The sequence below is a fragment of the Telmatherina bonti genome, assembly GCF_933228915.1.
Source record: "Telmatherina bonti genome assembly, chromosome: 9".
Taxonomy (NCBI): domain Eukaryota; kingdom Metazoa; phylum Chordata; class Actinopteri; order Atheriniformes; family Telmatherinidae; genus Telmatherina; species Telmatherina bonti.
In genome coordinates this window covers 3,835,466-3,862,402 of record NC_136627.1, presented here as the reverse complement: position 1 = coordinate 3,862,402, position 26,937 = coordinate 3,835,466, and the positions used below count along the sequence as shown (strand labels likewise).

Sequence of the window (26,937 nt, the reverse complement as noted above, 5' to 3'; positions counted from 1 at the left end):
ACAAAGAGCAGCATGTTGCTGCGATGCCTGGCTGGGGTTTCACTCTGCTCATGAAGAAAAGGAGCGGCTGTTCAGGTTATATCTGAGAAGGAAAAGCGCCAGAGAAAAAGGGCAGTCATGTGGAGGACACGTCCTTCAACGTAACATTTATTATTTTATTCCAGCTCCTGGAAAAGAGGCTCTGCTGGACGTACAGCGCTACCGATGGGCATGGCAGGAAACGCTGCCAGCGCTGGAAGAGACCTTTTTCCACCTGTTTTACTACAACCAGTCACCCTTTCACCATTAAATAATTAAACTTGTTGAGAGTCCAAATCACATGAAATGTGTTGCTTCAACCTGATCAAAGTGTTTGATCAGAAAGTTTTTTAAAACTTGACATAAAGCAGAAAATTCAGAATAAGAAAACAGGAAAAGATAACAGACGCTGCAGCTTTAACAAGGTTACGGTCAGCTCCAGACCGCCATGCTGACGATGGGAAACGTAGACGCTCAGAAATCACCGAGGGTCTCCATGCAGCGGGACGGAGACGCAAAACAGGGTCAATTAAAAAGCTGGAGCGGCGCCACAACAAAGGAGGAAACCCAAGACCTGCGGAGGAACCACATGCTGCTCATTTTCTACAGGGAACAGAGTCCACGGGGAGGAGGGGGGGAGCAGGGAGGAGCAGGGAGGAGGGGAGGAGATGAGGATATGAGGAGCAGGGAGCTGAGGAACTGAGGAGCAAGAGGTTTACTTCAACTCCCCTCACCATCTCTCCATCAGCGACTGTCATGGCAGGGCTTCCTTTGGAAGCGTGTGATTGGACGAGGCGGAGCTGCCAGACCTGCTTCTGCTCGCTGAAGGACAGAGAAAAACCTGGTTTGTTCTGAATCTGAAGCTGGAAATGAAAGCAGCTGGTTTAATCCTGCAGCTGCTGCATGAACACAGTTTCCTCCAACAGTGTGATTCATGCCAGGATTCATTTCCAGCTCATTAGAGAAGGTAACCACGGTCTGCACTGCAATGATTTTCCTCCAGTCACCAAAGCTCACGCTGAACTTCTCAGGCTGTAAACTCCTCTGCATCTGCAGCTGAAACAGCTGAAGGACCAAGTGAAGCTGCAGCAGTTACACCTTTCAGAAATGTCTCAGAGTCAGGACGGTGTCTGTAATATGCTGCTGCAGATAAACGGGCCTCCCCTGATCTCTCACTCTAACATTTATATGTTTTACGCTACATATGATTATTATGATTATTACTAGACTGCAGTTGTCCTGGTAGGACGGCTTAAAAAAGGCATTTTGTAATTTTCATAGATTTTTTTTTGGTAAAAGGTAAATACAATTATTTAATTAAAAAATTAAAAAATAAATAAGTGAATAAATAAAGGTAAAATAAAAATTAAATATTTCATTATTATTATAATAATATCAATATTAATAATAATAAGGAGAAAAAGTATAAATACATTACATTAAAAAAAATAAAAACTATGATGAAACATTACATAAATTTACAGTAATTATTAATTTTCTTATCATATTATTAAACAAACAGTTATTTATTATTATATCATTATATTTTAAAACCTAATTCAACCATTTAACACTTTATATTATATACAATGATATATAAATTAAATACGAACAGTGAAAGGGGGAATTAAGAGAAACTACATTTAAATATTAAACTAATTATTAACAATGAAGAAATGTGGGAGTCACGTGGGTGCACCAAGCAAGATGGTCGCTTGATTTAAATCCGCCCGCAGGAGCCCTCAAATTAATCTGAATTTGCTAGATAATCTAAACTTCTTCATCGGTATTTTAGACAAAGGGTGGCAAAGAAGTAGTTTTTGTTTGAAAGGTGATATCTGAAGAATGATGACGACTAGGATGGCTAAACAAAGCACTGGAGCTGGTGTGGCTAATCCTAAACCTGCTAGCCCTTGCCAAACGGCAGACACGAGTGTACTGCAAGAGTCTCTGCAAAAAGCTACTTCCGAAATGTCGAGAGTTGGACAACTTCTGTCGAGCTTGCAAGCAAATATGAAGGAGATAAAAGAAGTTCATTTAGGTCTGTGAACAGATGTGGATGGGGTCCTGGAACAACTGGATGAGGCCGAGCGCTGTATTTCTCAGCTGGAAGACGAGTTACACCGAGCAACAGAGGATGCTGTTAACCGAGACAAATGACAAAACCTACGGCTGACTGGACTGAAAGAAAAGCTGGATAACGGCAAGATAGAGGAATGCGTGAGAACCATAATTGCCAAGGTGCTGGGAGTATGAAGTATACAGATCACTGCGAAGCAAGTAATCTGTATATTCAATACCAAGGATACCACGGGGGATTGCCAGGACTAATGTACTACTGACGTGACCATCAACGGTAAACTTGACTGTGTTGTGCGACCATCTGTCAACTTTTGGAACTTATGTTAGTCCCACTTTTCTAGAAGAGACGGTACTTCTGCTAGCATTAGTGGAACTTTATGCTATGGACATAAACTCAATGGGGGAAGGTGACGGTGTGCTAGCGTCACTTGGAAGACCGGAGTGTTTAAGGTAATAATATTGTCTTATATGAAACTTTTATTTTGTCCGAAAAACGGTTTAAAAGGCACTATTCTTTTGGTTACTACATGTGTGTGGTTTTTACCACTTTAAGATGGTGACTTAAATTGGTCGATATATCTATCTAGTAAGTATAGAAGCTGAGATATAATTGGGAGATGACCATCCGTGTGCTGCACTGTATTTGTGGGAAGATTTTCCTGAGGAGAGGGCCGATGGAGGGTGACGAAGTTGTTCGGCTGTTTAAATTTTGTTTTAATTTAGTGTTTTAAGAGTTTTATCTGGAGGTGTTCATGTTTTTGTTTTCTTTTGAGAACAATTACTGTGGCACTGTTTGTTTTAATGCTAATTTTTGTGATCTGTGAAAGTGGAGCTTAGTCAAAGACATATATTTAAATGGCTAATTGTATAAGGATAGTATCCTTGGGCTTGAAAACATTATTAAGTTAAGGAAATGCTTAACTTATTTTAAATCCCAACAAACTCAGTTAGCTTTTTTACAGGAGACACACCTGACGGACTCAGAAATACTTAAAATATGAAGAGATTGGGTGGGGCAGGTATTTCACAGTTCACACACAAGCAAAAAACATGGTACATAAAAAGCTTAATTTTGTTATTTTAGAAGAGCAAAAGGACACAGAGGGTAGACTTATATGCCTGGAGGCAAAAATGAACAGAATTAAGGTTAATCTGTGCAATGTTTATGCTCCTAATGTGGAGGACGCAGATTTTTTCATAAACAAAATGGTGGGGAGCATAATAGGTGGCCATATAATTATTGCAGGTGACTTTAACCAAGTCCTAGATGGGGTATTAGACAAAACCACAATCTCCAAGAATGTGCCTAAGGACAGGCTTGCTAGTAAATTGATGATAAAGGACCACAGCTTGATAGATGTGTCGAGGCTAGTGAATCCAAAGGAGCGGGAGTATACATTTTATTCTCATAATCACAATTCACACTTCAGAATTGATTACTTTTTAATCAGCAATAGCTTGGTAGAGAATATCTCAGACTGCACAATAGGACCTATTGCATTAACAGATCATGCTACTGTACATTTGGCTTTAGTTCTGGAGCCCAGTTTTGATTTAAAAAAAAAAAAAGACCAGATGGAGAATGAACGTATCTTTGTTTCAGAGCTCTGAATTTATTAAATTAATAAAGGAGGAGTTTAAAGATTTTTTTTATATTAACATTGGCTCTACTGAGAGAATTGGTACGGTGTGGGAGGCATCAAAGGTCTACATCAGAGGTAAAATTATTGCCTTTGCCTGCAAGAAAAAAAGAGAAAAGTTACAAAAAACTGTGCTTCTGGAGACAGAACTCAAGGAATTGGAGAGGAAATTTCAGGAGGTTACACTGATGCAATTTTAAAACAGATTTGTGATAGAAAGTATCAAATAAATGAGGTATACAATAAAAAGTAAATATGCCCTATTTAGAATGAAAAATACTTTTATGAAAGTGGAGAAAGCTTTTGGCTAGACAACTAAAACAGAAAGAGGCCAACCACACAATACCTGCTATTAAAGATGAGGATGGGGTCCTTAAGACAAGTACTGCGGATATCAATAAAGTCTTTCTAAATTTTTCAACAAACTTTATAAGTCCGAGATAGAACATGACATAAATAAGAGTGAGGATTTTTCACAGCTCCACCTGCCTAAACTTACTGAGGACCAACAAACTGATTTAGACAGCCTCGTAACAGTTGCGGAGGTTAAAAAGGCTATATCATTAATGAAAGTGGGAAAGTCGCCAGGACTAGATGGTTTCCCATCAGAATATTATAAAAGGTTTGTGGATAGGTTAGCCCCAGTTTTAACTAAAGTTTATGAAGAAATGTTTCTATTTGGAAAGATGCTAGAAACATTTAATTACATTGGATTACATTAATTACAGTGAAGCTATCAATATACTTTAAAGGCATTTGGATTTGGTGAGGATTTGATTAAATGGGTTAGTGTAATTTATTCAGTACCCAGAGCAGCAGTATTGACAAATGGGTCGGTCTCACATTTTTTTAACGTAAAGCGTGGGACGAAACAAGGAGACCCGCTCAACACTCTTCTCTTTACACTGTTTCTGGAGACATTAGCAGCCGCAGTCAGAACTCAGAGAGGTATTAAAGGAGTTGTGCAGGGAACAGATGAACATAAAATGTTTTTGTATGCTGACGACATATTGCTTTTTGTTAGGGATCCTTCCTCTTCAATTCCAAAAATACTATCTACAATAGAGACTTTCTCTACAATTTCAGGCTATAAGATAAACTGGCTGATATCGGAAGCTATGCTAAGCTATGTGTAAGGGGTGTTTCCAGGCTCTTGTTTCTTCATTTCAGTTTAGATGGATTCTTGTTGGTATGAAATACTTGGTTATTCAGTTATGCTTCAATTTCAAATAATATTATTTCAATAAACATAGACCCATTGCTACAAAAACTGAAGGTAAATTTAGATAAGTAAAAGCTGCTGAATCTCACATTGTGGGGAAAAATTAACACTGTTAAGATGCTTGTTGCTCCACAATTTAATTATATATCTATCATGACACCAATAACCATTGGTAACATACTTCTGAAACAATATAATGGCCTAATTAAAGCATTTTTGTGGAATGGTAAAAAGCCAAGAATTAGATTAAGAAAGCTGTGTGCTTTGAGAGGTACTGGAGGACTGGCACTTCCAGATTTAGAGTTATATAATGTTGCACTTGAAGTGAATAAACTGTCTTGACATTGGAGAACGCCAGATTCTGGTCTAGGTTGGGTCAAACTTGAGAAGTCTCTTGCAGCTCCTTTTAATGTTATTCAGCTCCTCTCACAAAAGTCCACTAGTACAGCACAGCAAAACCCAATCTTACAGCACTCAGAATGGGCTTGGACAAGGGCATATAAGATACTAGGAATTTGCCCTTATAAACAGGTATACTCAGTCTGCAATAACCCAGCAGTACATGTAGGAAAACCACCGTTTCTCTGGCACAACTGGCTTGAGAAAGGAATACAGAAGATAGCGAATTTATTTGTGGATGGAAACTTTATGTTATTTAGTATGCTGAAAGATATTTTCAATATGACAGATAGAGGGCATTTTTGGAAGTATTTCCAACTCGGGAGTAGTGTAAACTCCGTCTTGGGTCTAAAACTGGTGCAGAAAGAGAATACAACACAAGAATGGCTGAACTCAACTAGTAATTAACATTTGCCATCAGTGTTTTATAAAAAATAAAAAAAAATACTAAGCAACCAAGACAGGCTTTGTGACAGCTTGAGACTGGTTTGGCAAAGGGATTTAAAACGGTCATTTCTGAGGAAGTATGGAGTAATATAATTTCAAACATTGGTTGTGCTACTCAAGATGCTAGATGTAAACTTATTCACTAAAAAATTGTGCACCGGCACTATCATACTCTGTCAAAGATGTTTCAGATGGGCCTGTTGCAAGATAATTACTGCTGGAAATGTGGCAATGACACTGGCACTTATCTTCATGCTTTCTGGGAGCGCCCCTTGGTGTATTCTTTTTGGATTGAAGTGATTAAAAATTTGGAAAATTTAACTGAACTACCTATTCCTAAATTACCACAACTGTGTCTACTGGCAGACCAGTCTCTCATGCCTCCTGGATCGCCAAAGGAAATGTTTGGACTTGTGGTGGCTGGATCTGGTGTGGCTGCAAGACTTATTCTGAGGAACTGGAAGAGTCCCCACAGGCCTCAGATTGAGGATTGGGTTAAACTCATGATGGAGACTGCATCATTTGAAGCTCTAATTGCTAAGTTAAACAATGTCCAGGTAAAAACAGGCCAAATATGGAATCGTTTTCTCTCAGTTATCACATCACATGACTGCTTCCTGTGTTTAATATCTTTGAATGTACCATTTTTCTTTTTATGTCAAACTGTTACTATTCTCGTAATATGTTTGTTCTTTGTTCACTTGTATAGAAAATCAATAAACCTTTAATGACAAAAAAATGAATAAATGTTTCAAATTATTAAAAAGTAAATCAATCATATTAAATCAATAATTTAAAATAGTTACAAATGAGCGATAGCAGGCATGGCGGCGTTACCACTACGCGCACTTCAGCTCTTTATTAAGAAATGTTGAAGAGCTGTTTCCAGATGCTGATGGTGAATAAATGATCAAATATAGCAAAGAGAAAAAAGAAGTTTCCTGTCGCTGACGGGACATAAATCCTGTTCAAGAAGAACTGTGCATGTGATGAGATGGGATTAGTGTGTGCAAACACATATCCAGCGGCGTGAAAAGCAAAGTGAAGTGGGCTGAAGGGAAACATCAACAGCATGTTTTACACAAAGGCTTCAGTCTGGGAGGGCGGCGTGTCACTTCCACGCACGTCCAATCCACATCACCACCAAGAGGTCTGAAAGCATGTTCATTACAGCAGGCACACACAACAAGCAGGGATGAGAATCGCCCACCCCCCCAAAAGGAATGAAAGAGGCAAACTGCAGTGTGTTGAAGAAGGAGACAAATGAGAAGTGAAGGAGGTGAGCGGTGGTGGCATGTTCGCTTGCATGCTGCTGAGGGAGCGGCAAAACTCACCACGGAGTTTTAATCGCAAAGCATCCCGCCCCAAAGAGGTAGGGTCTTCATGAGGGGGTGGGGGGAGGAGGGGGTGAGGAGGGACACAGAGATACACGGAAAAACCATCATTAAACCAGCAAACCTTCACATCATATCCTCTCTGACGTGTCTGAGTGAAGAACACTAATGGCAGGAAACACCAAGATGGAGTCACGGTTATCTGCTCCGCCGGGTCTCACACCCCACATCTACCCTGCCAGGTCTCATCTGCCCCACAGGGTCTCATCTGGCCTGTGGGGTCTCACATCCAATATTTCATTCACTCATTTTATTTCATTCATTCAACAATTCCATTCTAGATTGCGTCATCTGTTGGCAGCAGATTGTAGTAGCTCTGACTTGCTATCTTGATTTTTTTAAAAGTACAAACTCTTCTCGCATAGACATTACCTCAAATTAGGGGGTTTTTTTCTGAGGATTTCATGCCGGTTCGGGGGGTGTGCTGCAAGGAAGATTTTTCTGCATATTTTTGGCTCTTTCAAGGCTTGTTATGATGAGTCTCCATGGCAACGAAAGACTTGTTTACAATCAGGATCAACTGATTAACCTCTCCCAAATCAGGATTATCAGCGAAACAACACATCAAATCCCAATGGAGTTGAAAAGAAAGAGAAGAGGATGCAGAGCGGGATTCAGAGAGCGGAAAAAGCGATGGAGATTTAAACCATTTCTCCCAACCGTCGTCATGGGTAATGTGAGATCGCTAGCTATCAAAACGGACGAGCTGGAGATGCTAACAAGGTCTCAGAAAGAATACAGAGAGCGCAGTATTATGTGCTTCACCGAGACATGGCTGCATGAACACAACCCTGACTGTAATGTGTCTGTACCGGGCTTTAAAACGGTCCGTGCAGACCGCAGTAGACAACACAGCGGAAAGCTAAAGGGTGGTGTCATCCTGGACATGTTACTGTCAAGGAGAAAATATGCACAAGGGACATGGAACTGTTAGCTGTGAGCTTCCGTCCATATTATTTACCCAGAGAGTTTACCTGTGTTATTCTGGTAGCGGTTTATATAGTACCTGGTACCGCACCAGACACAGCCTGTGACGTCATCAGCTCCGTCGTTGCTCGGCTACAAACACAGCATCCAAACTCATTCATGGCGATCTCCGGAGACTTCAACAACGTCTCCCTCTCTGCAACTCTACCAACATTCCAGCAGTTTGTCAGCTGCTCCACCAGAGAAAATAAGATGTTGGACTTCATTCATTCATTCATTCATTTTCCGAACCGCTTATTCCAATTCAGGGTCGCGGGGAAGCTGGAGCCTATCCCAGCTGGCTTTGGGCGACAGGCAGGGTACACCCTGGACAGCTCGCCAGTCCATCGCAGGATGTTGGACTTATTTTATGCAAATATGAATAATGGATACAGTTGTTCTGCCCTGCCTCCTTTAGGAAGATCTGACCATAATCTGGTTCTTCTCACCTCCACCTACAAGCCCATCGTTCAGCAGCAACCAGTCATCACAAAGACTATCAAAATCTGGTCTGCTGAAGCTGAAGATGCTCTTAGAGGAGGCTTTGAGGCTACAGACTGGAACGTCCTCTGTGAACCTCATGGAGACGACATCAACGCCATGGCTGAGTGTGTGACAGATTACATAAACTTCTGTGTGGACAGCATCGTCCCAACAAGAACAGTGAGGTGCTTCCCCAATAACAAACCCTGGATCACCAGAGACCTGAAAAAGCTGCTGAACATCAAAAAGAAAGCCTTCAGGGATGGAGACAGGGAGTTATTGAGGGCAACACAAAAACAACTTAAAACCCAAACTAAGAAGTGCAAGGAGGACTACAGGAAGAAGTTAGAAAGTCAGCTCCAGCAGAATAACCTGAGGGATGTGTGGTCTGGAATGAAGAAGATCACCGGCTTCAAGTTAAAGGGGGACCAGCCTGATGGAGGTCTGGACAGAGCTAATGAGCTGAACATATTCTTCAGCAGGTTCAGTTCACCCCCTACCTCAAGCCCAACAGACCACACACCCTCCATAAGCCCACTGCTTTCCTGTCACGCCTCCAATCTGTCACCCTGCAGCTCAGTCATGGACCAGAACACAGCTTCATCTCCCTCCACATCAGGACATCCTGAGACCTCCACCTTGTTTGTCTCCTGCAATCAGGTTATGAAGCAACTTGAGAAACTGAACCAGAACAAGGCTGCAGGTCCAGATGGTGTCAGTCCCAGAGTTCTCAAGACCTGCTCAAAACAACTATGTCCGATTCTCCAGCACCTTTTCAACACCAGTCTGAGACAAAATAGAGTCCCAGTGTTGTGGAAAACCTCCTGCCTTGTTCCAGTGCCTAAAAAAACACAACCAGCTGAACCAAGTGACTACAGACCAGTTGCCCTGACATCTCACATCATGAAAGTCCTGGAGAGACTCTTACTGGCTCACCTCAACAAGCAAGTAAACACCTTTCAGGACCCATTCCAGTTTGCATATCGTAATGGACTTGGGGTTGAAGATGCCATCTTATACCTGCTCCAGAGAGCACACTCTCATCTGGACCATTCAGGCAGCACTCTGAGGGTCATGTTCTTTCATTTCTCAGTGCTTTTAATACCATTCAGCCTGCTTTGTTATGTGAGAAGCTCCATAAATTCCAGGTGGATACCTCCACAACCACCTGGATCTATGACTACCTCACAAACAGACCCCAGTTTGTGAGACTGAAAGGTTGTGTGTCTGAGATGGAGGTCAGCAGCACTGGTGCACCACAAGGAACTGTACTCTGGCCATTCCTCTTCACTCTGTACACCTCAGACTTCCAGTACAACTCTGAGTCCTGTCATCTGCAGAAATACTCTGATGACTCTGCAGTTGTGGGGTGTATCAGGGATGGACAAGAAGCAGAGTACAGAGAACTGGTCAGTCAGTTTGTTAAATGGTGCGGTGACAATCATCTCATATTAAATAGCAGCAAAACAACAGAGATGATTGTTGACTTCAGGAGGAAGAAGAATAAACAAAGCACTGTTTCCATCCTGGGAGAGGAGGTGGAGGTGGTGGAGGAATACAAGTAACTTGGAGTTCAGCTGGACAACAAACTGGACTGGAAATGCAACACTGACTACATCTACAAGAAAGGTCAGAGCAGACTGTACTTCTTAAGGAAGCTGAGATGGTTTAACGTCTGCACCAAGATGTTGCATATCTTCTATAAGTCTGTTGTGGAGAGTGCAGTCAGCTTTGCAGCATCTGCTGGGGTAGTAGCATCAGAACCAGAGACTTGAAGAGAATCAACAAACTGATCCAGAAAGCTGCTTCTGTGCTTGGAGTAACTCTGGAGCCGCTGGAGCTGATTGTCCAAAGAAGAATGCTGCACAAGCTGATGAAGATGATGGAGGATTCTTCACACCCTCTCCACAACACAGTGATGAAGCAACAAAGTGTGTTCAGTGAGAGGCTTCTTCAGGTCCCATGTAAGACTGAAAGATACAGAAGATCATTCCTGCCAGCAGCCATCAGCCTCCAGAACAAGACCTCCTCTAGTTATTATTATTATATACTACAATATTGAGTTTCCCTTTGGGGATTAATAAAGTCTCATCTGCCCCTGCTTCAGCCACACAGAGAACCCAGGAGGACCGGATGGGAAAGGCTCCTGATTGTTGAGAACCAGTATGGAGAGTTTATCCAGTTTGTTAACAAGTGGAGACACCAGTAAGACTAACAGAACTCCGGCATTGTTGAGACAAGAAGCCGAGTGTTTGCATGCAGCGTCTTGTTTTAGTGCGGCGCATTGTGCATTGAATGTGTATGCCTGTTGGAAGATGGGGTGTGTATCCACAGTGATTATGTTAACAAGTATGCAGTTTGTGTGTGTTTATCAGTGTGTGTCCCAGAGTCATCCTGCGCAGAGCGTCTCATTCAGGATTGGTGTGTGTGTGTATCTGTCGGACTGTGTGTGTTTACACGACATTAGGAGTGGGAGTGTGTTCCTGTGTTTATTCTGCGCGTCCAGAGATAGTGGCAGAGCTGCGTAAACAGTTTACAGTAAATAAGTCTTTTCCCTGCTGCAATAAAGGTCCAATGAGACTGAACTCTGTCCCTGCAAGCCCCCCCCCCCCCCCCAACCCCCCATGAAAAACACAATCCCAAGCCAACCAAAGCACTCTGCAGCACTTCTTTATTTTATCGCTCTCAGCGCATCCGCCTGGGCCCTCCCAACGATAGCACACACTGTCCAATTAGTTTTGGTCCATGGATATGTAGGAAAACGTCCCTCTGGGAGACGGGGGGGGGGGGGGGGGGGGGGGGGCAACCATTCGCCCTGGAATGTCTTAGTCCTACTGTGCAGGTTGACAAATGAACACACTGGTTGGTGTAATGGAGGCCCCCGGTAAACTGCCACTTATCACAGAGCAGCGGAGGGAGGATGGAGTCAGGGTGGTGGTGGGGGAGGGGTGGGGGGGGCACCAACCATCTACCCTCCGCTGAGCTTATTGAACCTGCTGAGCCCCATTTTGGGCCCCCAGCTGGGTAAATGGATGGATACCAAAGGGAGAGTGATGGACGGGTGGGGTGAGAAAGGTCAAACAGACTTTGAGTTTACGCCCCCCCCCTCCCACCCTCTCTCACATACACACACATACACACACTCCGGTGAACACTGAGTAAAGGGACATGACCGCTACAAGTTTTTATTTGATGTTTTTACAACCAAAAGGAGGAAGTAGTTCCAGGATCAAGTCCGACGTGTCCTGTCCGACGCGTCCTGTCCGACGCGTCATCTGTCCGACGCGTCATCTGTCCCGACGCGTCCTGTCCGACGCATCATCTGTCCGACGCGTCATCTGTCCGACGCGTCATCTGTCCGACGCGTCCTGTCCGACGCATCCTGTCCGACGCGTCATCTGTCCGACGCGTCATCTGTCCGACGCGTCATCTGTCCGGCGCGTCATCTGTCCGACGCGTCATCTGTCCGACGCGTCATCTGTCCGACGCATCCTGTCCCGACGCGTCCTGTCCGACGCGTCATCTGTCCGACGCGTCATCTGTCCCGACGCGTCCTGTCCGACGCGTCATCTGTCCGACGCATCCTGTCCCGACGCGTCCTGTCCGACGCGTCATCTGTCCGACGCGTCATCTGTCCGACGCGTCATCTGTCCGACGCGTCATCTGTCCGACGCATCCTGTCCCGACGCGTCCTGTCCGACGCGTCATCTGTCCGACGCGTCATCTGTCCCGACGCGTCCTGTCCGACGCGTCCTGTCCCACGCGTCATCTGTCCGACGCGTCCTGTCCGACGCGTCATCTGTCCGACGCGTCTGTCCGACGCATCCTGTCCGACGCGTCATCTGTCCGACGCGTCCTGTCCGACGCGTCATCTGTCCGACGCGTCATCTGTCCGACGCGTCCTGTCCGACGCATCCTGTCCGACGCGTCATCTGTCCGACGCGTCATCTGTCCGACGCGTCCTGTCCGACGCGTCATCTGTCCGACGCGTCATCTGTCCGACGCGTCCTGTCCGACGCATCCTGTCCGACGCGTCATCTGTCCGACGCGTCATCTGTCCGACGCGTCATCTGTCCGACGCATCCTGTCCGACGCGTCCTGTCCGACGCGTCATCTGTCCGACGCGTCATCTGTCCGACGCGTCATCTGTCCGACGCGTCCTGTCCGACGCGTCCTCTGTCCGACGCGTCCTCTGTCCGACGTGTCCTCTGTCCGACGCGTCCTGTCCGACGCGTCCTCTGTCCGACGTGTCCTCTGTCCGACGCGTCCTCTGTCCGACGCGTCCTGTCCGACGCGTCCTCTGTCCGACGTGTCCTCTGTCCGACGCGTCCTCTGTCCGACGCGTCCTCTGTCCGACGCGTCCTGTCCGACGCATCCTCTGTCCGACGTGTCCTCTGTCCGACGCGTCCTCTGTCCGACGCGTCCTCTGTCCACCCTCACCCGACTGTCCTGTTCTCACACACCAGCGCCGTTTCCATGGACACGTTCATTCAAACTGTGTCCACTGCGATGACGCCGGTTTGACTTCTGCAGACGGAGAAGTTTTGAGGCTCGAGATGCTAAATAATCTGCAACTCCTTCAGATCTCCTTCATAAACGTTCGAACCGAAACTCACGTTGGAACCAAAACCCGGCCTGCTTCCCGCAGAGACCCCCAGAATGAGTCTAATACAGACGGATCATGAAATGGCTAAACCCCGCCCGATGAGGCGTTTATGTGACGTGTTATGTGTTATGTGACTCTGATGGAACGACCACAGTGAAATATTCCCTGTGAGCGTGACAGAAATCTGCCGTATGAGGCGTGTAAATGTCTTCAGACTGCAGAATCGATCCGAGACGTTTTAATTGGACTTGTTACAAATCAGATGATCCAAGTTTCCGATGTGTTCACACAGAAACTGCTGCTGTCACTCCAAAAACCTTTAAATTTCCCGCCTCTTCATGCACAACATCCTCCAAACCGAAGACATGCTCGGGACTGTTTATCATCTGAGGCAGTAACTTAGGGAGGAACCCGGAGTATGAAGACATCCCTGGAGAGAAACTTCAAGGCAGGGAAGAGAGACGTATTGTCATGCAGATCCGCCTCCAGCTGTGTTGATTTAGGAAGGAATGAAAAACCTCAAAGCAGTCTGTAGCTTTACAAACCGAATGTCACATCATTCTGAGCACAACAAAGCCACGAGGTCGCCACGGCCCCTCAGCAGCGGGGTCGGCGGGGAAAAGCGGGTGTAAACCAGCGAGCGGGCGTGTCCCTGACAGGCGCAGGAGAAAAGAGGGAGTGTAGTTGACCTGCAGGGGTGACGACCCCACTCCCGGAGAATAATGGTTCACACATTCATCTCTTAACCCATTGGCCCTAATAGCAGCTCCGCCTGGGCCATTAGAAAGCCGGCGAGGCGAGGTGATTTGTGCAAATGCTTTAGTCCCGCTGCCATGTGGTGCCAGGCATTGCCGTCCAAAGCAGCTTTTTAGCTGCCGTCTCAGCGAGGCTGCATAAGACAACGGCTCAGCGCCACGCCGGCTCTTACACTCGAATCACTGTAAGCTGAAGCACATCTGTGACAGGTCACAAGGTCTCATTTGTTCTCTTTCTGCCGTGTTTCTTGTTACCCCGCCTGCTCTTGATCTGCATTTGCTTTAAAACGCTGTCAGTGGGATTTGCTCGGTGCTGGTGTTTTGTTTGGCATGTGACAATCTCTCCATTTGGGTTTTTATTCATCTGTGTTAAAGTCTGATGCTGTTTGGATGGGATAAGTGTGCATTTCTCTGCCCAAGTCTGAGCATCTTCACCAGTTAAAGCTGTCATTCTGTGGGACAGCCTCCTCATGGTGAGACCTGAGGGTTTGGGATTCCTTCAACCTGAGTGGAACTTGGCCAGATCAAACAGGAAACAAGAGGCTTTGAGGAGTAGCAGAAGCTTGGCCATGTTCCTCCACTCCCTGCCCTGGCCTCATCTGCAGGGGGGGGTTATCAGGCGGATGCGGAGCAACATCCGACTTTCCCTCCCCACAACTGAAATGACACATGAACTTGCGGAGGTTGTGTTTGATGTTACACGCTGAAAGCCTGTGAGGACAAACAGAAGCTTCTTCTGCACACTGGTGGTCTCCAGGAGACCCCGTTTCTACAAGCGCCTCCCGATGTCCGACTGGTCCAGGAGGTGCGGTTGCAGCGTGCAAACGTGTTGGTGTGTGCGTGCCACGCCACGGTGCACACACAGACAGCGTGGTGGGGAATGTGGGTTAAGCAGCTGGTGTGTTCCTGTCCTGCGCTGCCAACAGGGATCTGCTCATACAGGTGTAAATCCAGCTGCTGGACGCTCTTCTCCCTCCATCACACATGCAAAAGGAAAGAGAGGCGCTGGCTGCACACACAGACAGATGGTGCTCGGGTTCTCCTCTGCAAGTATAGCGTAAAGGCATATGATATCACCCCCCCACTCTGGGGGCCAAACCTGCTGCCTCAGTCTTTGTGTGCATGTTGGTGCAGCCGTGTGCATGCAGGAGCAGGCTGCACATCTGCACGTCCTGCTGCATTAATACTGACATCTCCCCCGGACTGACTGAGGCAGCCCACCAGGCTCTGACAGCGTCCTGCTGAGACATTACAGCTGTCACGCGTGTGTCACCACCGTGCAGCGGAGGTGAAGAATGTCAAACGTTTACGCTATTTTCACCCAATAAGAGGAAATTGTTCTTATTGTAAAGACAGACGGAGCCAGGCGCACCGCTGCATGGAAGCTGCTCCCACCGGGACACGACCACGGCCACCATCTGGACCCAACTGTTTATAAACACGGAATACCTGCAATTCATTTTACACATCGCATCTGACTGTGATAAGCTACGTTAGCAGGCTGCTGTATCGGCCGAAGTCTAAAAACACAACAAGGATTTGGGTTTTTCACTGTTTTCAGTCGGAGCTCGGTCCGGAGTTAGAAAGAGCTGACAGTGCACAATGAGAAGCTCCGGAATATACGTGTATATACATGTGTGTGTAAAAAAAATCATTACATTATTTTATAATTCTGCTTCAATGGAAGTACTTTTTATTTAAATCAAACAAATGTGATAAAATAACATGTTACATCATAAACTAATATTTAGTTGAACAATCCAGTGATGTTTCCAATCCAGTCAGGTGTTTTCTTTTCCTCCCAGTCAGACTTCTGCACCTGTTGACAGGTATTTTGTCCTGCTGTATATACAGTTGTGCTCATGTCTTCATCCCCTTTATTAAAGAAAAGGCTGAATTTACAACAGTCACTCAAATAACTGGAGACTTAAAAAAGGAACAATACCTAAAAATATAACTAAAAATTTGCAAAAATAAAATTTAGTAATATAAGACACTGTTTTTTTTTTTTTTATTTAGTTGAGTTGAATAAAGAAAAAATCAAACAAACAAACAAATACATATACATATATATATATATGTATATGTATGTATATATATATATATATATATATATATATATATATATATATATATATATATATATATATATATATATATACATATATATATATATACACACATATACTGTTCTTTTTTTTTTTTAATTAAGAGTGGACAAATTAGAGCACTTTTCTAATGAACAGTGGGACTAAATACATATAAATGTATATTTATACACACACCAACAGATTTCTTTATGTGTGAGTCTGTCTCTCTGACAGGGAGCATATAGATATAAACCAACAGTTCCAGCAGCTCATAAACATCCACACCCCCCCTTCCCCTCATGGCCTAAAGGCAATAATGTTCTTTACATAGCAAATGGACTTTGCAGGTTATCTTAATGATTTGGAAAATGGCCTGATGCCGTTTATGCTGACCGCAGGATCAGCACTATATTTTCATTCTGAAATCTCACTTATCAAATATCACGGGGAAATAAATCCCTCGCCATCTGTTTGACTCATTATAGCATTTCCCATTCAAACTGGGCATGAAAATAACATTTAAATGAAATATATTAAAATCTGCCCATATTTGTAGAGCCACCTGTACAGTATGTAAATGCACTTAGCAAAGGCCTGCAGTAGCTGAAGGTCTTAAAACTACAAAATTTCAATGTATGGCAAAGATCCAAAAAAACAAAAAAGTCAGGTGAATCCGTGTACGGGAGGGGGGAGGGGAAGGGTGAGGGGGTGCTTCAGCCTGTTTCCACTGCAAAGCTCATTGACTGACAATGCATTTAAAATAAGTTTAATCTGATTGGATGGTTTCATTTCCTTCCCTCTGACCCAGGAAATGCCCCCCCCCCCCCCCAAATCGCCCACAGAACCACGTGGCCTGCTGCGCTTCATTACCCCCCCATGCAACAGATGCTGTCCTGAGACAGTCATGAGCGTCAGCAGGAGGTGTGACAGGGAAAAGCTCGGGCCTGCACGCCGCTGCTGGAACAGCAACATGTTTTATCCTGCCTTTAATGGGAAACCAGTATGGAGCTAACTGGGAAGCAGCACGGCCATACTGGACGTTTACCAGTTGTTGGGCAGCCAGTCGTTGTTTTAAACTCAGTCCCTGCCGACGGGAAAGGTTCCTCTGTTCCATTACAGCTCTTATTTATTTATTGATTTCCAATAAAACATCAGAGGATCCATATTAAATCAATGTGCTGAACCTTCCCAGTCGGACCGAGCTGGATGGTGGAAACAGCTGATTCCCACAGCGTCCTGCAGGTTCTAACGTCCTGCAGGTTCTAACGTCCTGCAGGTTTTAACGTCCTGCAGGTTCTAACGTCCTGCAGGTGTTAACGTCCTGCAGGTTCTAACGTCCTGCAGGTTCTAACGTCCTGCAGGTGTTAACGTCCTGCAGGTTCTAACGTCCTGCAGGTTCTAACGTCCTGCAGGTTCTAACGTCCTGCAGGTTCTAACGTCCTGCAGGTGTTAACGTCCTGCAGGTGTTAACGTCCTGCAGGTTCTAACGTCCTGCAGGTTTTAACGTCCTGCAGGTGTTAACGTCCTGCAGGTGTTAACGTCCTGCAGGTGTTAACGTCCTGCAGGTGTTAACGTCCTGCAGGTGTTAACGTCCTGCAGGTGTTAACGTCCTGCAGGTGTTAACGTCCTGCAGGTTCTAACGTCCTGCAGGTTCTAACGTCCTGCAGGTGTTAACGTCCTGCAGGTGTTAAAGTCCTGCAGGTGTTAACGTCCTGCAGGTGTTAAAGTCCTGCAGGTGTTAACGTCCTGCAGGTTCTAACGTCCTGCAGGTGTTAACGTCCTGCAGGTGTTAAAGTCCTGCAGGTGTTAACGTCCTGCAGGTGTTAACGTCCTGCAGGTTCTAACGTCCTGCAGGTTCTAACGTCCTGCAGGTTCTAACGTCCTGCAGGTTTTAACGTCCTGCAGGTTCTAACGTCCTGCAGGTGTTAACGTCCTGCAGGTGTTAACGTCCTGCAGGTGTTAACGTCCTGCAGGTTTTAACGTCCTGCAGGTTCTAACGTCCTGCAGGTTCTAACGTCCTGCAGGTTCTAACGTCCTGCAGGTTTTAACGTCCTGCAGGTTCTAACGTCCTGCAGGTGTTAACGTCCTGCAGGTTCTAACGTCCTGCAGGTGTTAACGTCCTGCAGGTGTTAACGTCCTGCAGGTGTTAACGTCCTGCAGGTTCTAACGTCCTGCAGGTGTTAACGTCCTGCAGGTGTTAACGTCCTGCAGGTTCTAACGTCCTGCAGGTGTTAACGTCCTGCAGGTGTTAACGTCCTGCAGGTGTTAACGTCCTGCAGGTTCTAACGTCCTGCAGGTTCTAACGTCCTGCAGGTTCTAACATCCTGCAGGTTCTAACGTCCTGCAGGTGTTAACGTCCTGCAGGTTCTAACGTCCTGCAGGTGTTAACGTCCTGCAGGTTCTAACGTCCTGCAGGTGTTAACGTCCTGCAGGTTCTAACGTCCTGCAGGTGTTAACGTCCTGCAGGTTCTAACGTCCTGCAGGTGTTAACGTCCTGCAGGTGTTAACGTCCTGCAGGTTCTAACGTCCTGCAGGTTCTAACGTCCTGCAGGTGTTAACGTCCTGCAGGTTCTAACGTCCTGCAGGTTCTAACGTCCTGCAGGTTCTAACGTCCTGCAGGTTCTAACGTCCTGCAGGTTCTAACGTCCTGCAGGTTTTAACGTCCTGCAGGTTCTAACGTCCTGCAGGTTCTAACGTCCTGCAGGTGTTAACGTCCTGCAGGTTCTAACGTCCTGCAGGTTCTAACGTCCTGCAGGTTTTAACGTCCTGCAGGTTCTAACGTCCTGCAGGTTCTAACGTCCTGCAGGTTCTAACGTCCTGCAGGTTTTAACGTCCTGCAGGTTCTAAAACCTGCAGGTTTTAACGTCCTGCAGGTTTTAACGTCCTGCAGGTTCTAACGTCCTGCAGGTTCTAACGTCCTGCAGGTTCTAACGTCCTGCAGGTTCTAACGTCCTGCAGGTTCTAACGTCCTGCAGGTTTTAACGTCCTGCAGGTTTTAACGTCCTGCAGGTTCTAATGTCCTGCAGGTTCTAATGTCCTGCAGGTGTTAACGTCCTGCAGGTTCTAACGTCCTGCAGGTTCTAACGTCCTGCAGGTTCTAACGTCCTGCAGGTTCTAACGTCCTGCAGGTTTTAACGTCCTGCAGGTTCTAACGTCCTGCAGGTTTTAACGTCCTGCAGGTTTTAATGTCCTGCAGGTTCTAACATCCTGCAGGTTCTAACATCCTGCAGGTTCTAACGTCCTGCAGGTTTTAACGTCCTGCAGGTTTTAACGTCCTGCAGGTTCTAACGTCCTGCAGGTTTTAACGTCCTGCAGGTTTTAATGTCCTGCAGGTTCTAACATCCTGCAGGTTCTAACATCCTGCAGGTTCTAACATCCTGCAGGTTTTAACATCCTGCAGGTTTTAACGTCCTGCAGGTTCTAACGTCCTGCAGGTTCTAACGTCCTGCAGGTTCTAACGTCCTGCAGGTTTTAACGTCCTGCAGATTCTAACGTCCTGCAGGTTCTAACGTCCTGCAGGTTTTAACGTCCTGCAGGTTCTAACGTCCTGCAGGTTCTAATGTCCTGCAGGTTTTAATGTCCTGCAGGTTTTAATGTCCCGCAGGTTCTAACGTCCTGCAGGTTTTAATGTCCTGCAGGTTTTAATGTCCTGCAGGTTTTAATGTCCCGCAGGTTCTAATGTCCCGCAGGTTCTAACATCCTGCAGGTTCTAACATCCTGCAGGTTCTAACATCCTGCAGGTTTTAACGTCCTGCAGGTTCTAATGTCCTGCAGGTTTTAATGTCCTGCAGGTTTTAACGTCCCGCAGGTTCTAACGTCCTGCAGGTTTTAATGTCCTGCAGGTTCTAACGTCCTGCAGGTTCTAACGTCCCGCAGGTTCTAACATCCTGCAGGTTCTAACATCCTGCAGGTTTTAACGTCCTGCAGGTTCTAATGTCCTGCAGGTTTTAATGTCCTGCAGGTTTTAACGTCCCGCAGGTTCTAACGTCCTGCAGGTTTTAATGTCCTGCAGGTTCTAACGTCCTGCAGGTTCTAACGTCCCGCAGGTTCTAACATCCTGCAGGTTCTAACATCCTGCAGGTTCTAACGTATTCAGGTCAGGGTTTCATCTGCTGTGTCTTCATCCAACGTGGCCGAGATGGTTCCATCCTTCCTGCTTCTTACTAACTGGTTTACAAACTGGTTTCCGTCCTTCTACCACAACATGAAGCAGTGTCTATGAAAACCTGATCAACATAGGAATCTCCTCGACAACATACGGCCTGGAGGCCAAAACCAGTCCTGCAGACCACGAGGCTCTGCGGAGGGTCCGATCAGACCCTGAAGGAGGTCCGATCAGACCGAGCAGACAGTCTGATCAGGTCGACCAGATCAGACCCTGTAATCTAGAAAGAGATATTCTGTGTTCTATCGGTGAAATATAAACTGTAATCTGACTTGAACGGAACCAGAGACAACTGATGACACTAAGCGACAACCTGGGAGGATTCAGAACCGTGAGCTCATCGCTGTCATGGCTTTAAGGTCTGAACTCGGCTTCTGGGACCCTTTGGACCCGCCTACGTCTGCGGCTGATGTGAAGGAGGACGTCTGTATGAACTACTGGTGATGTGTCGGTGCGTGTCGGGCCTCGTCGGCCCACCTACCCGCTGCGTTTGGTGATGGTGCCGAGTGTCATGGGCTGTTTGATCTGAGCCAGAGGCAGCACGGCGGTGAGGCTGGGCAGCGGCGTGAGCCGTGGGTTCCCCATGTTGTTATTGGTGAAGTTGTTGTACGAGTCCTGGCTGCTGAGTTTGCCTGGAAGACACACAGAGGAGGGGTTAAGGAGTGCCGCCTGGACGGAGACGGACAGCAGAGCCGGATAAACCCGCCGTGGGTCCAGAGATTTCAAAGCCTCATTCAGACTCATGATGGGATTGTTTTCTGCATAATTTCATCCCTGAGGCGTCTGCAGATTCACTTCAGTGCTCTTTACAGACGCTAATTTATAAAACCGGAGTCAGATTTAAAATGTCATCTAACATTCACTTCCAGCCACGCAGGCTGTTTGTACGGCTGCAACTTTTCTTCTTTTCCTCCGTTTTTCTGCACCGCAGGTTCAAGGCCTCCCGGCGAACGACTGGACGTAACCGAGTCAAGATGCCGCGCTGCCAAGGCTCTGCTTCCAGTCTGCAGCAGCCCGCTAATCAGGACCAATCAAGAGGCGACACACACGTAGAAAAGCACACACACACTCCAGCCAGGACAGATGATCCAGAGAAACACAAGCTGACTCACGTCCGCCGTGAAGCCGGAGTCGGACGTGACGAGGCGTCCTAACCGGCCGCTGCGTTCCAGCACACACACCCCACCCCCACCGGGAAACACACATACACACACACACACACCAACTTTTAACTGCAAACAAATCTTAAATCTTCCAGGCTTTTTCTTTTCTTTTATTATTTATTTTAATTTTTATTTCATCATTTATTTCTATTTAAGCATTTAATATTCATGTTTACTACGGCTGTGACGATATGCTTTTGTCCTGATTCAGTTTAAATTGTGATTCTCACATTTCTTCCATATTGCCGATTTTTGGAGATTTAAAAAAAATGTATTAAACTTTTATATTTGCTCGTTATTTATTTATTTTTTATTTCATTGAGGAAACAACAACACAGCATGCAGACCACCATTCTGCTGCTGTAATGCACAAGAAGACAAGTAATCAATAAAAATGACAGATTTTACGGTGGATTAATTTTCATTTATTTGAAAAAATAAAAATCAAAAAACAATTTTTGTACTGGATGTTCAATATGTATTTATTTTAATCTAAATATTGTTTATTTTACTGTCCTTTTCCTTAGTTTTTAGGTATGTTTATGTAAGTATAAAAACAGTTTCTTCAGTGTTTTTATATCAGCGCTCCAGGGGCGTGCACGTCCAGGTCCTCGTGCACACGAGCGACGCGGAAACACTTAACTGATTTCTATCAATAAACTCTAACTACGATCATTTTCTGATTGATTTCAAATCAGATGAGGTTAAAATGCTTTTTTCTCTCATTGATTATATTTCATGTCATGATATTTATGGAATATGTTTCAGACAGCAGCTTGTTTCTGCCTGGCCGTTTCAGACGCCCTTTTTTCCCACATTTAACATGTAAACAGAGATGACAGATCAGCTAAATGCCCAAATAAATAATGTCTTTGTTTTCCACTTGGTTTTATTCGTCCTGGACAACTAGAAGCGAACAAGCTGCAGGCCGTCCGGCTGCCGCAGGAGCAGGCGTGTTCTCGTGTTTTCTTCTAAAGAGAAAGTCAGAAAAAGGGAAGAGACACAATTACACATTAAAAGTTACACGGACACAATAAACTAGAAGATTATGGACATGTGTATTATAAAACAACATGATTGTAATCCTCTGACAAACACTGCAACAAAAAGAGTGTGTTTTTCTGGCGGCCCAAGGAAAATTCCAAGTTCAAGAGCTTTCAGAGGAAATAAAGAGCAGAGCAGCACAATGAGCGCTCTGAATGTTTTCCTTCTTCCATTTGTTGCCTTAATAGATGAATGACAGCCATGCAACATAAAGGGCTGAAAAGCGGGGGGGGGGGGCACAGACAAAGAAAACAAGGAACACATCAAAGCTGCGGATAAAGGTAGAGCGGCGGAGGGCCTGGTCATTACTGGCAAGCAGCGATGAAGAGGAGGCTGAATGTGGGCGGAAGGGGAGCGCTGAGTGTTTTGGTCCAGTCTTTTAGATCATTAACGTGCAGCTCAGAGTTTCATTAGTCCTGCCGAAGCCGGGCTTTGTGCCCCTCCACCGGCCGTCTTCCAGACCTCCACCGGACAACAATGCTGCATGACCTTCGCAGGCACACAGGAGGCCATTACACAAGCCTGGCCTTCATCTCCCGCTGCAGCGAGCCGAGCAGATCCTCAGGGCTCTTTCACCTCTCTGAAGGGCTGCACCCCCAGTACACCCCCAGAGCCGGGGCCGCCACCTTTTGTGTTGGAGGAAGAGGAGCAGATGAGGAAGAAAAAACCTGAACAGGAAGAAGCCTGAAACACTAGAATGGTGCTTCAGCTGAGAGGGGAGCAGAAAGTGGGCGCTGGGGGGGGGGGGGGGGGGGGGGGGGTCAATGAATGTAGCATCCACATCCACAACAGACCTTTCACTTCTGCCCCCCCCGCCGCCCACCCCTCCCATGCTTTATAAGTCTGGAACCACCCCCCCAACCTCTGAAAGTAAGCCTCCCCTCTGCTGAAACCCCACTATGGACCGGAGAACAGGTGTGTCCTGACGGAGACAGCGAGGCGCTGGGGGGGGGGGGGGGGGCGTAACCCCCCCCAGACGGTGAAGACAGGCGAGTAGGTGTTGGGGATCACGCACGGCCAGAAAACGATCCATGAAGACAGCTCGCCTGGCTGAGAACAGCATGGGGGGGGGGGGAACTGGAAGGTTTCAAAAGATATCTTGGGTGCCAATTCGGCCCCCCCATCCTCCCCCCTCCCCCAACAACCACTCAGGTGTGTGTTTAGCGTGTAAACATGTGGGCAGCCATGATGGAAAATGTCAGGAAGAAGTCTGGTTGGCATGACGGCAGACCGACGAGGGTGGACACGCCGTCCGAGCTGCAGCATAAAACACAGGTACGTGTGTGTGTGTGTGTGTGTGTGCGTGTGTGTGTGCGTGTATGTGTGTGTGTGCGTGTATGTGTGTGTGTGTGTGTTAATTGTTATGAAGTGATAAGAACTCGTTAAATGTAAATTCTGATCTTACACAATCTGCTCGTCGCTGTTACTATGACAACAGCTGTTGCTATGACGACTGAGACAGAGTCAGAGAGACATGGCGTCCAAGCTTTCAGATGATTTGAGACTCTTCAAACAAAAAGTTGAATAAAAAAACTGAACTGAAAGTTTTATTTCACCGGAAAGACAAAAAACTACAAACAGAAGAAGAAACCAAAGAAGTTGAACAGAAAGTCCAGCAGGACGGGGAGGAAGCCGGCGCTCGCCTCGCCTGCCAGCTGTGGTTCTGTCATTTAGCCCGTTTGGAAATAATCGTCGTGAACATTTATGAATCGATCTTGAAAGGCCATGCGGCGCATGGTGATGGACGTAGAGAATTCTCCACCGTCGGTAACGGCGACAAGAAGCTTCTGAATGGATGAAACGTTCCGGTCCAACGCCAGCCTGGGTGCAAACGGCCTCTTCAGACCTCACGTACCCATGTTGTGTTGTAGTCCAGACACGTCTGTCTGGATAAATGCTGCTACCGGGTCGGGAAAGTTCTGCTCGGGTTTCCTTCCGTCTCAGTTGAGAAAAAAGGACCACTACATGCAGCTGTGATGTCAGCAGGCAGGAACACTGAAAAGTGACGCTGAAGCTGGACTGTTTGGAGCGCCGGGCTGATGGTGAGCAGATAAGAGCAGCAGAGGAGTGACAGGATGTCTGACAATGCAAGTGTGTGAAACTGCACGTCTTTGCTGTTATTTTCATAGACAGAGTGCTGGCGCAAACTTATGCAAACAACTGATTAAGGGTGTGCCGACATCCACCTATGGTAAACAGTGGGAGTGGAAATCAGGCCGTCATCGAGCTGGATCGTGTGTGTGTGTGTGTGTGTGTGTGTGAAAACAGCCTTTGTGTGTATCGTGATGCAGGTTTCTTCCCAGAAAAGAACAATTGCACACATGATTGTTCACCGTCACATCTTTGTCATCGCAGGCTTAAAAAAAGCCACAGAGCATAAAAGCGAGTTTGGATATGAAAAGGCTTTCTCGCCGCCGCCAGCTGCGCCATCACTCATTTTATCACCACGTCTTCTGCGTGCGGCCCAGAAGCTGCGGCTGGATGTGGACTTTCACCCACTGGACGCTTCATCCTGACAACAGCTGAGATATCAGGCTGTGAGTTGCAATAAGTCTAAGAGCAGCGGCATGTGGCGGGGGAAGAGGGCGCAGAGGGAGAACAGGTTGAGGGTGAGGTAGACAGCTGAGAAGCGTCTGGCAGACAGACAGCTCTAGACGCAGGCCATGATTTGATTAATGACCGGGGCGTGATGTACCCAAGCACTGATACATGACATCTCCATGGAAAGAAGATCCATCAATGCAAATCCAGCTCCGTCGCCGTCATCCAGAGAAAAACTCTGACCCTGCCAAAAAGTCACACCAACACCTGACCCGTGCCTTTCTTTCTCCACTAATCCATCCAGCTCTCCTCCATCCATCCCTCCCTGTCTCAACAGCATTTGCATTCTCTTCTCTCTATCCCTTGTGCTCGTTCTCTCTCCTCAGCCTCCTGTGTCACGCTATCTCATGTTTCTATTCCCTCTTTTAATACCCAATTTGCATCCAATACAAGCAGGCGGCTTCCAACGAGGAGCCGATGTGCGAAAGGACAAGCTCCGAAGCCCACGCAAAACACTGTGTCTTATTTGAATCGTTCTGCCAGAGAGGAGATTTCAGTTCAAGGAAAAAACGCTGGGGTGGGAGGTGTGAGGAGGCAGCAGGTTGGGCAGGTGGCATGCTTACTGATGCTCGGGGAATAAGCACGGGCCTTCAACCTGACCATGATACTACAGCTGTGTGAGGCCGGAAATGTGGGAAAGACATCTGTAATCCCACAAGGCGAAGACTTTTATGCTTCTGTCCTGGCGTTTTCCTTTCATGATGGTTGTGTGTTGATTTTTTTCTCTTCTTATTTCTCTTTAAGTTTAGTTTCAGGGAAGTGGAGGAAAATGCAAAGCTGCAGACCAGCCGCTGGGATCGCAGACCATAAGTGACCGCTAAAAACTGCTGCTGGAGCTTCATGGAAACACACCAACAACAAGCTCAAACCGGTTAAAACCTGCAAAATATAAACTGTTTCTCACTTTTCGTACATAAACCTGCAGGTAGAAGCTGAAGTTTTCAGCCCCAGTCAGGAGGCAGACGTGATGTTTCCATGCAGACGTGATGTTTCCATGGAGACGTGATGTTTCCATGCAGACGTGATGTTTCCATGGAGACGTGATGTTTCCATGCAGACGTGATGTTTCCATGGAGACGTGATGTTTCCATGCAGACGTGATGTTTCCATGAAGGCGTGATGTTTCCATGTAGACGTGTTGTTTTCATGCAGACGTGATGTTTCCATGAAGGCGTGATGTTTCCATGAAGGCGTGATGTTTCCATGTAGATGTGATGTTTCCATGCAGACGTGATGTTTCCATGAAGACGTTATGTTTCCATGAAGGCGTGATGTTTCCATGCAGACGTGATGTTCCCATGAAGGCGTGTTGTTCCCATGAAGGCGTGTTGTTTTCATGCAGACGTGATGTTTCCATGCAGGCGTGATGTTTCCATGCAGACGTGATGTTTCCATGCAGGCGTGATGTTTCCATGCAGACGTGATGTTTCCATGCAGACGTGATGTTTCCATGTAGACGTGATGTTTCCATGCAGACGTGATGTTTCCATGTAGACGTGATGTTTCCATGTAGACGTGATGTTTCCATGTAGACGTGATGTTTCCATGAAGGCGTGTTGTCTTCATGCAGACGTGATGTTTCCATGTAGACGTGATGTTTCCATGCAGGCGTGATGTTTCCATGTAGACGTGATGTTTCCATGTAGACGTGATGTTTCCATGAAGGCGTGTTGTCTTCATGCAGACGTGATGTTCCCATGAAGGCGTGTTGTTTTCATGCAGACGTGATGTTTCCATGAAGGCGTGTTGTCTTCATGCAGACGTGATGTTTCCATGAAGGCGTGATGTTTCCATGCAGACGTGATGTTCCCATGAAGGCGTGTTGTTTCCATGCAGACGTGATGTTTCCATGTAGACGTGAC

At 46.3% G+C, this 26,937-nt stretch overlaps 1 protein-coding gene across 2 annotated transcripts in view; it reads right to left on the bottom strand.

Moving 5' to 3' along the window:
* bcas3 (BCAS3 microtubule associated cell migration factor) overlaps positions 1 to 26,937 on the bottom strand; it is a 464,427-nt gene that overhangs the window by 295,384 nt on the left and 142,106 nt on the right. Inside the window, exons 16-17 of one of the 2 annotated variants that reach the window (XM_079246567.1) lie at positions 20,749 to 20,899; positions 7,143 to 7,187 (exon numbers count right to left, since the gene is read on the bottom strand). In XM_079246567.1, the coding sequence (XP_079102693.1) occupies positions 7,143 to 7,187; positions 20,749 to 20,899 (196 nt within the window). The remainder of the gene's footprint in view (positions 1 to 7,142; positions 7,188 to 20,748; positions 20,900 to 26,937) is intronic. The other variant, XM_079246566.1, reaches the window with a different exon arrangement.